This window comes from Helianthus annuus, chromosome 10, assembly GCF_002127325.2.
Source record: "Helianthus annuus cultivar XRQ/B chromosome 10, HanXRQr2.0-SUNRISE, whole genome shotgun sequence".
NCBI classification, from domain to species: domain Eukaryota; kingdom Viridiplantae; phylum Streptophyta; class Magnoliopsida; order Asterales; family Asteraceae; genus Helianthus; species Helianthus annuus.
In genome coordinates, this window is record NC_035442.2 from 42308044 (window position 1) to 42318672 (window position 10629).

At 49.7% G+C, this 10629-nt stretch overlaps 1 protein-coding gene across 1 annotated transcript; it reads left to right on the forward strand.

Annotated features, from left to right (window-relative positions):
* The first annotated feature begins 1112 nt into the window (after positions 1–1112).
* On the forward strand, positions 1113–4631 carry LOC110882396. The gene is made up of 5 exons (XM_035978174.1): positions 1113–1812; positions 1884–2633; positions 2700–3766; positions 3851–4177; positions 4212–4631. Exons 1-5 carry the CDS (start codon positions 1113–1115, stop codon positions 4629–4631), a joined length of 3264 nt encoding a protein of 1087 aa, XP_035834067.1.
* Positions 4632–10629: the final 5998 nt, after the last annotated feature.

Here is a 10629-nt window from a genome sequence, read left to right on the forward strand (position 1 = left end):
CACCTTGATTGGAGCCACGTGTCATTGTTGTCGGCCTTGTTGTCCTTCTGTCATCAGCAGACGAGTGGAGATCGTGGGACAGTTGTCTCCGTCCTCTGATTGGTGCCATGTAGGCGTCCTTGTGTACTTCTCGTCAGGCGATCGTGGCGCACGATTGACCAGAGCCTGCTAGACGCTCATTGGCTCCTTTTACTGCCACTTGTACCTTGTGTACCACTGTAGGTAGCCGCGCGCTTCCCTACCGAGTGGCTCATTTCTTCCATTGTTTTATGTTAAGTGCTGATATCTGGGTTTGTTGTGTGCATTCCCTCGCGCGGGATAATCGTAGAGCGATGTAGGCCGCGCAAGGTTGTTGTTAACACCTTGTTGTGTTAAGGAGTATGGTCTCACGCGCAACCTGATCTGAGGTTTGCGCGACTTTTTGGGACCATACCCCTTCAAGTCCCCCAGTCCAGTGCTGCACCATGCGCAACGCAAGTGGTTGGAGCTTTGGACTTAATAAAAAATAAGAGAAGGGGAAATGGTTCTTTTGATCCTGACTTGTATGGCGGACGTTGAAAACTGTCGTTTTCAATGCGCAGGTACTAGGCAGGTGTCGAGTGATTTCTTGTTTGGCCTTTTAGGCGCGCGAGGTTATAGTAGTTTACGTATATCTGGCGCGACTCATGTGACTTCTGCATGAAGTTACTTGCACGTTTTATGGCGGGAAACTTCGAAATTTGAACTTCTGACAGGTTGGTGAGATAAGTCGCTGAGGGCGACGTGTGAGTTGACCCCTGGCACGGGTGTCATCATGCCGCCTGCGGCGGTTGCACTTCATGTCAGGAAAGTGAGGCCCACGCGCGCGTGGTAACCGTCACCCCTGGTTTTCCGCTTGACGTGGCAACCTCCTGTTGGTTAGCCTAGCGGCGAACGCGGCACGGTTACCCATCGCATTAAATGCGATGGGTATATATATCCGAAGAGAAGGTGAGAGATTCTCACTTCTCTTCGTTGCTTCTCCACTTTTCTCTCAAAACTCTTTGAATCTTCAAAGTGTTCTTCGTCTTCTTCAAGATTTCTTCAAATCTTCAAATTTTCTTCAAGCCTTTTTTCCAGATCCTTCTTCAAAGATGAGTGAAGAACACCCAGAGGCTCCTGTTAGTGAGGAAGGACCGGTTCCTGTCCTTAGATGGGACTTAGGTCTGTTCGAACAGATTGTTCGTAGTTTTAGATTCCCACCGGAGTGGGATGCCCGGTATCCGGCTCAGGGCCAGACCGCGGCTGATGCACCACCCGGTTATATCACCCTTTATGAAGACTTTTTCCTTCAAGGGAATTTCCGACTGCCGGCGACCAATTTCCTGGGCAGTATTCTTTCTTACTATAACTTCCATATATCCCAGATGAGCCCACCCGGGATGGTGAGGGTGCGGCACTTCGAATTCCTGTGCCGGTCTCATGGCATTGAGCCATCGGTAGATAAGTTTCGTGCTTTCTACCAGTTGCAGAGAACGATGGGGTTCTTCTCATTTGCGAGCCGAGGTGCGGCGAAGAAGATTCTGCTGAATCCTCCTAAGAGTTTCCACGATTGGAAACCCAAGTTCTTCTTCATCAGGGAAGAAGTTTTGCCAATCGCTATGCCTTTTAGGGAATGGACTGAGGTCATACCCAAGGAAGATCTCCCGATCCCGAAGACTGCTCGGTGGTACCAGCAGCTAACCCCAACCCCTAACCGGGTGTTTGGGGAAAGTGTTTTGGTTGCTGCTAAGATGAGTGACCAGTGGTCACCTAGCAGCAAGGAGGTTCCGGTCTTGAAGATCGGTGATCAAGGTTAGACTTTTCTTTGTTCCTTTTTTAAGTGTATTCGCTTTACCTTGTTACTTACTTATTTTTGTGTGTAGAAGCGCAACTCTATCAAGCTGCCTTCTCCACGTTTGGTGGCTCCATGGGCGTTCGCCCAGTGCGCGATGATGAAGAAAGCTGGTATGACCAGATTAAAGGAAACTTCATGTTTCCAGCTGCTGATGCTTTCGCTTCGCCGCCAACCGCTACTGAAGGTGCGCAATACCCTAAGCCTCGTCCATTGCGCTCTGTGACTCTCGCTGGGAAAGAAACTTTCTATCTTTCCAGCGAGGAGTCTGTAGGTTCTTCCAACGGCGAGCTAAGCTCTTGGTCTGAAATCTTTGCAGGTGTGTTGCGCGACCTGGGGATTGACCCCGAGGAGAAGAAGAAAAAACCGGTGAAGAAGAAGAAGAAGGTGGAGCCTGAGGTGACCAGTAAGGGCACCGGCCCTAGTCGCGCAACATCTGCTGCTGTCAAAGGTACTCTTCGCCTTCGTCAACGTGATTTAGACGACTATGTGATAATCAGTGACTCATATGAAGGTTTATCACATGCAGCTAAGGGGAAAACTGGTGCTGGTGGGTCGAAGAGTTCTGGGAGCGCGGGTTCTCGCAACCCTGAAGCTGGCGCGACTCCGTCTTTCCCAGAGGATGAAGAAGTAGAAGAGGAAGATGCTGGTGCCCGGCTTATTGGGCGGAAGAGGGGTAGGAGCGAAGCCACGACTGGTGTGGCTTCCGCCCCTACATCTGCTGTGATTCCCGTGGTCGGGAAAACGAGCAAGCTGCGCTCGTTATACAGATTTTCTCCTGGTAAGTTCTTCGCTTCTCTTCTTAATACTTTTCTCTTTACTCAAATGCTTTTGCTTTATTTTTCAGAAATCAAGAAGAAGACCCCTGAGAAGGGTGTCACGTTTAGTGAGGCCGGGGTAAAGAGGCCCAAGATTACCGTCAAGTCCACTGACACTGCGGCTCAGGATGCCGCGAAGGCTGCTGAGGCGCAGCGAAAGGTGGAGGAGGACCGGAAGAGAGAGGAGGAGAAGAGAAAGAAAGAAGAAGAGAGGAAGAAGGTAGAAGAGGAGAGAAAGAAAAAGGAGGAGGAGGAGAGGAAGCAGAGGGCGGAGCAGGAGAGGTTGGCTGAAGTGGCGAGGAAGCAGGCCTTGGAGAAGGAGCTATCAGCGAAAAAGGCTATGGATCAGCCTCTTAAACCTCCAGGTCCTGAGGTCACCAAACCAACCAACACCGGTCCTGTTACTACTTCCAAGGGTTCCAGCCGCTTCTCCTCAAGCGGCGCGAGCTCTGGTGGAGCTGGGGGTTATAACCCCAATGTGATAGGTGCGAAGGACACCGTTGGGGATATTTACTACAAGACTTACACTGAAGAAGAGCGTGGGGACGCTCCTCATCAAGCCCCCTGGAGTTTAAAACAGAAAGATACTTTCGTCGAGTTCAGCCCTGCGCGCGAGTGGTTCCTGAACTCCTTTACACCTGCTGAAGTCCATCGGCAAAGGGCGAAACCTCACGAAATGTTGTATCGTACTTATATTCTTGGTGAGGCCAACGCTCGTGCTGCCAACCATCAAATAGTTCGCGAATGGCGAACGATGGTTAGGGAGCGCGCCGACTGGGAGGCTTATCGCGAGCGTATGCTGAAACGTATTGCTGAATTCGAAAAGTCGAAAACCGCGTTTGGTGAGGAGAGAGCCAAGTTTGAGGCTGACAAGAAGGCTGAAGAGTGGGGCCGCGAGGGGCTGCAGAAAAAACTCCACAATGTTGAGGAGCAACTGGCCAAGGAGAAGGCCGAGTTTAAGCGTATATGCGCCCAAGACAACGATCGTGCTTATGCGCTACGACAGAAGATCGTTGATCTTGAGGCTAAAGTTGCGGACTTGACCTCAAAGGTGGAGGAAGCGCAGGGTGAAAGAGCTGCCAAGCAGCAGATGGAGGTTAGTTCTACTGACTCTCGCTCTTCCCTTTTTTGTTTATGAGATTTCTCTAAGTCAATTCTCAAGGCGTTTGCCAATTTTTAGGTTGAGCTGACTGAAGCCAAGGTGCAATTGTCCAACAAGGACAAGGATCTCCACGCCAAGGACGTTGAGATTGCGGAACTCAAACGTCGCTTGAATGAGCAAATCGACAGATGCGAGTCTTTGGAGATTGACCTTGAGGCTGAGAAGGTCAAGGCTGCTGATGCTGAGGAGGCGCGTGCTGTCAGCACTGCTGCGCTTAATGTGGCCCAGACAAACTACTCCGAGACCCAAGGCATCGTTGATACGCTTGTCTCGGAGGCTGAATGGATGCGCACTCGAGGAGTAGTGCTGGTAAGTGCCTTTGACTTATGCTTTTTCTTGTTGAGAGTTTTATCTTTAATGCTTTTTGTTTGTTGTGAAGGTTGCCAACTCCATCTTGAATGCGAGCGAGCTAGACCGCGCCGTAGCGGCTCTGACAGATGCGGCGCGTGCGGTGGGTCATCGGGGAGGCTACCTGGAGTGTGCCGATCACGTTGAGCAGATGCTTGGGCAGGAATTTGACATAAGTCATTGCTCAGTGACGGAACATGCTGATGCTGCATTGGCTAGTGCTGAAAACTCCTATGACAACCTTTCCTTGCCTATCATGGAGTTGGTTGTTGAATCGTTGAAGAAAGACGACTGGTGCCAGCGTCTTAAGGCAGTCCTCGATCCACCGGTTACCGTCGAGTTGTCCGACGAAGAGCCAGCTGGTGATGATGGCGACGATGGTGATGATGATGGCAACGATGATGATGGCGAGGATGACGGAGATGATGGTGATGATCGCCGCGATGAATAGGATAGTTTGTTGAATAGGTGGTTGATAGGGATTTGCGCCTTTGTAATTTCTTCGGATACTCTATGTACAATGCTGCGCATTTGCGCAAGTTTTAAATGACATGAAACATTTTGATTTTTTCCGTTGCAATTATTGCATTGCTATAAAAACTTTATGTTAAATTGGCTCGAATAAATGGAAGCGTTTTTTAAGTATTAAGGTATCCACCCGGTCTCGCGCTATTGTTCGCGGAGGACCTTGGAGGTGGTTTGAACAACCCTGAAATGCTGGAGTGTTTTCGCGCTAATCATAAGTTTAGCATGCATTTGTAACGAAAAAATGTAATAGAAAAACATGTCGTATGTTTTCATTCAAGTCAGAAATGGGCGCTTAGGCCTTCATACATAATTGCTACTGGCTTGTAGCCGGCTTAGTGAATTGAAAGATGGCGCAGGGCCGAAATAGATTACATGTAACATTTGCGCAGTTGTTGCGCATTCCAAGTTCTTGGTAAGATGTGGCCATCTAGGGTGCGCAATTTGTAGGCCCCTTTGCCCAGGACCTCATGAATCAGATATGGGCCTTCCCATTTAGGTGCCAATTTCCCTGGACGTTCCGCATTTGATGCTTCATTGTCGCGAAAGACGTATTCCCCTGGGTTGAAGGTACAAATGCGAACCCTTGTGTTGTAGTACCTTTCCAGCTGGGTTTTGTATTTGGCCTCTCTGATTCTTGCGATTTCGCGTCTTTCTTCTAACAGGTCCAAGTCTAGACGCCTTTCCGCTTCATTGTCAACTGCGTTGACCGCTGTCATGCGTGGCGAGGGCAGGCCAATCTCCGCCGGGATTACCGCCTCTGAGCCATAGACCAGGCTGAAAGGGGTCTCGCCGGTACTCGTCTTTGGCATGGTCCGATGAGCCCATAAAATGCTTGGAAGCTGATCAACCCATCCGCGCCGCCTTGTTCCTAATCTGGCCTTTATCCCTTCGACGATGCATTTGTTCACACTTTCCACTTATCCGTTGCCTTGTGGGTGCGCAACGGAGGTGAAAGTGTGTTCAATGTTCATCTCCTTCATCCAGCTCTTAAGATCGTCCGAAGCAAAGTTGGTGCCATTGTCTGTCACGATCTTGAGCGGGAGGCCAAATCTGCATATGATGTGCTCCCATATGAACTTGCGCACAATCATAGCTGTGGTGGATGCAAGGGCTTTGGCTTCTACCCACTTTGTGAAGTAGTCGACAGCTACTATGATGAACTTTACGGCGCCGGGAGCATCCGGGAAGGGTCCCACCATGTCAATTCCCCATTGTTGAAAGGGCCATGCGGTGGACACGGGGATAAGATCATTTTTAGGGCGCAGCGTTTTTGGAGAGTGCCTCTGGCAAGAGTCACACTTGCGGATCTCCTTCATTGCGTCAACATGCATACCCGGCCAGTAGTAACCGGCGCTCATGATCTTCGCGACTACCATCCGTGGCCCGGAGTGGATGCCGCAAATCCCCTCATGGATTTCCCTTATCAGATAATTCGCATCTTGGGGGTCCACACAGCGCAGTAGTGGTCCCAGGAAGGATTTTCGGTACAAGATACCGCTGTTCATTTCGTATTGTAGGGCTTTGTTTTGGATCTTTCTTGCTTCCGCTTTGTTTTCGGGAAGCACCCCTTCTTGCAAGTATTGGATGATGGGGGTCATCCACGATGTTTGCCCTGTTTCGATCACATTCACCTGTCGCAGCAATACTGACGGGTTCTTGAGTACCTCTATCCTTACATCCTTGGCGAGATGTTGAAAGGAAGTCGAGGCGAGTTTGCTCAGGGCATCTGCGGGCTTGTTTTCTGAGCGATTGATATGTATGACTTTGTGGGTTTTGAATTGTTGTAGCAATTCTTTCGCTTGTTCCAGATATAAAGCCATGACTTCTCCCTTCGCGTCGTATATGCCATTTACTTGACTGGCTATCAGGAATGAATCAACATGTGCGCGCAAGTTTTTTGCTCCCATCTTGATGGCGAGGCGTAAGCCTGCCAGAAAAGCCTCGTACTCAGCTTCATTGTTGGTGTTTTTGAAGTCGAGCTTAATGGCGTAAGTAAACTCGTGCTTTTCTGGGCTCACTAGACGTAAACCTGCTCCCGCGCCATCTTCATTTGATGCCCCGTCAGTGTAAAGCATCCAAGTCTCCTCTGTTGTATTTTCCTTGGGAGTCTCTATCATCTCGCATTCCTTGATTTTATCAGCCGGCACTTCTGTGATGAAGTCGGCGAGGACCTGCCCCTTAATGGCTGGGCGCGGCCTATACAAGATGTTATGGCCGCCCAGTTCAATGGCCCATTTTGCCAACCTGCCTGATGTCTCAGGCTTCTGTAGTATAGTGCCAATGTGGAAGTTTGTAAGCACAGTTATCACATGGCCCGTGAAGTATCGGTGCAGCCTTCGGGAGGCGTGTAATAGCGCAAGGACCAGCTTTTCCATTGTGGAATATCTTGTTTCTGGGTCTGTGAGTACCCTGCTGACGTAATAGATCGGGGTTTGCACACTGTTCCTGTCTACCAACAATACTGACCCTACTGCCTTATCCGAGGAGGACAAGTACAGCACAAGGGGCTCTTTTTCAAATGGTGCCGTCAGGGTAGGGAGTTCGATCAGACACGCTTTCATTTGTTGAAAAGCTGTTTCGGCTTCCGGGGTCCATTTGAACTCTTGCTTCTTTACACAATTGCGCAACGTGCTAATGAAGGGATATGACTTTGCGGCGTGATTGGAGAGAAAACGATTTAGCGCGGCCAGCCGGCCGGCTAGTCGTTGCATTTCCTTGATGTTTCTCGGTGAGGGCATTCATTCTATAGCTTGTACCTTCTCTGGATTCACCTTGAAACCGCCGTTTGTGACAATGAAACCCAGAAACTTCCCTTCTTCCATGCCGAAGGAACACTTGGCTGGATTTAGCTTCATATTTACGCTGCGCAATGAGTTGAACGTTTTTTCGATGTCTTTCAACATTTGGTCCTCCTCGGGACTTTTCACCACTAGATCATCGATATAAACCTCAATATGCTTTCCGATGTCGCCTGCGATGGTTTTGTCCATCAAGCGTTGATATGTCGCGCCTGCGTTCTTCAGACCAAAAGGCATCTTTGTGTAGCAGAAGATTCCAAGATCTGTTCTGAATGCTGTCTTGTCTTCATCTTCTAGCTTCATCTGCACTTGATGGTATCCTTTATAGCAATCCAAAAAGCACTTCCATCGGTATGGCGCGAGAGAATCTATTTTTTTATCGATCTCAGGCAAGGAATAGCAATCCTTTGGGCACGCCTTGTTGAGATCAGTGTAGTCTACGCACATGCGCCATCCGCCATTTGATTTTTCGACCATCACAGGGTTCGCCACCCAACTCTGATATCTTACCTCTCGCAGGATCCCGGCTTTGAGCAGCTCACACACCTGCTCGTTCATTGCTTTTGTCTTGTCTGCCCCTAGGCTGCGCCTTCTTTGGACCTTTGGCTCGACAGATGGGTACGTGTTTAAGCAATGCTCGGTGATGTTGCGCGGGACACCGGTCATGTCTGCCGGCGTCCAGGCAAATATATTCATGTTTCGAAACAGCAGTTGCTTTAGACGTGTTCTGATGTCTGACGAAATGGCGTGGCCAATTGTCACGGTCTGCTCGGGGTATTTTCGGTTTAAAACCCATTTCTCCGGCTCGGTCGTGGAGACCTTTGCCGCCTTTGTTGGGCGCAGCTCTTCGGTTGACATTACTTCTTTCTTGGCATATATGATTGCTACTCCTGTCTTGGTTGGGAAACCTATTGCAGAATGAGGCGTTGAAGTCACCATGTTTAGCTCGCCTTGTGTTTCCCTCCCAATAAGCACATCATGCCTCGATTTCACTGGCATTACCATGAAGTTCACATTTGTTGTTCTCGAGTGCTTCCCGTCAGAGAGCGTGACGGGGAAACTGATCTGCCCGAGAGGAAAAACCATCTCGTTGCAAAATCCAGACAAAGGATAATCGACAGGTTCGAGTCGCGCTTTATCCTCTTCATCCAGCTGATTGAAACATTGTTCATAAATGATGTCGGCAGTACTTCCCGGGTCTATGAATATGTAGTCAGTTTCATAATGCCCGATTATGCCGGTGATGACCACAGGACGTGTGGCGCGAGGTCCGCCGCGCACTATTGGAAATACAACTTGCTGCTCTTGCCACGAAGGTTCATAAGGGCGTTTGCCTTTCTCTTTCGCGCTGTACCTGGGTCCGTTGACCATGTGAGTCTCTAGTCGTCGGACCTTTTTGTGGTTACCTTCATCATGGCGCTGGAGTTGACGGGTTTCCTTGCGTACATTCTTCACTAAATGGCTTAGTTTGCCGCTTTTGAGCGCTCTCTCGATTTCTTGGCGCAAGCTGTAACAGTCGTCGGTTAGGTGCCCTGAATCTTTGTGAAAATCGCAGTACAAGTTAGGGTCTTGCCCTTTCTTGTTTGTCATTGGCCTTGGCGCCTTGAAATCGACATTCTCCGTCATCAATACCTCCTTTGGAGTTTTTGTGAGCGGAGTCCAGTGTTTGTCACGATTGTCGTCTCTGACTGCTTTCTTGTAACCGATTCGGTCAATCGTTTCTCGCGCATCTTCTCTGTAACGTGGCCTGTCGTCACGGCCTCTTGGTCTCTCAGACTTCCAGTCATGACTCTTGTATTTGTTGCGCTTGTTGTTGTTGTCGCGCGTACTTCCTCTTGAAAATCGATCTTCTGGATAGTAGCCCTTTCCACCAGCAAGGGACTCCTCAGTTTGCGCGACGATTTTTGCGGCTTCCATCAGTTTATCCCACTCCTTCGGCATTCCATCTTTGCCTGTGATGGTTCTAATGAGACTATCGCAGCGTATAGCCTTTTTGAAGTGACAGCGCATGAGTTGCTCACTGACGCCGCCTATTTCCAGGCACTCTTTGTTAAAACGCGTGATGAAGTCCTCCAGACCTTCACCATCTCTTCTCCAAATATCTTCTACTTCGGCTGTGTCGCGTTGGTAGCGACGTTGTTGGCTAAAGTAGCTTAAGAATTGCGTCTTGAAATCTGTCCATGACTTAATCTTTCCGGGCGGAAGGCTGTCAAACCAGGCGCGAGCCGCTCCGGTAAGAGTCTGAATGAACAGGTGGCACCACATGGGCATGTTCCAACCTCCCATGCAGCCCACACTCGTGAATGTTCTGACGTGATCGTCTGGGTCAGTCAACCCATTGAATTTCCCAACGGTTGGGGGTAGCTTCTCTCGTGAGAGCGGTGCGAGTGCGATTTTTGGGATAAACTTGGAGTGCTCCGCAGCTTCCGCTGGTCTGTATGCCAGGCGGAAATCTCGTTCGGCTTCTTCTGTGTAGCCAATGTGTTGTCTTGGCTTATAGTACTCATGGTTTTTTGGTAAACGATTAAAGACTGATGATTCTTCGTCACCTTCCCATGTAGGATCATATGGGTCGGTTTCTTCCCATTCATTGTTCATGTTGCGCGGCGTGAGCCGGCTGTGAACAGGGCCTCGTTGAAGGTTCGACGGATATTCATAGTAACTATCCGTTTCCCCTCTTGTATCGCGCGTGTCTTGTACGCTTAAACGTCTTGTAGGGGGAGGCCTGTTGGTTCTGCCTTGTATATTGGCTGGTGGTGGCATTTGGCGCACCCCCTGACTCGGAGGGGTGACCAAGGACGGTTCTGCCGTCAAAACTGCTTGCTGCGCGATGAGCGATTGGTATGCTGCATTGATAGTGGCGATGTTCTTGGCATACCACGAGGCTGGGGTTTCGCCTTCTGGTAAGCCAAGTAATGCAGATACATTTTGAGGTGGCGCTGTGTTCGAAGGTCCTTCTCCGTTTCCTGGGGTGACCACTTGTGTGATGCGGGTGAAGCTCCCGCGCGGACCCCCAGTATTGTTGATTTCAACTTCGCCGATTTCTTCGATTTGTTGGGCTTGGAAGGTTTGGACTCCTTCACCCAACGCCGTGTTAGAGTTGGTTCCGAAACCGAACTCTGG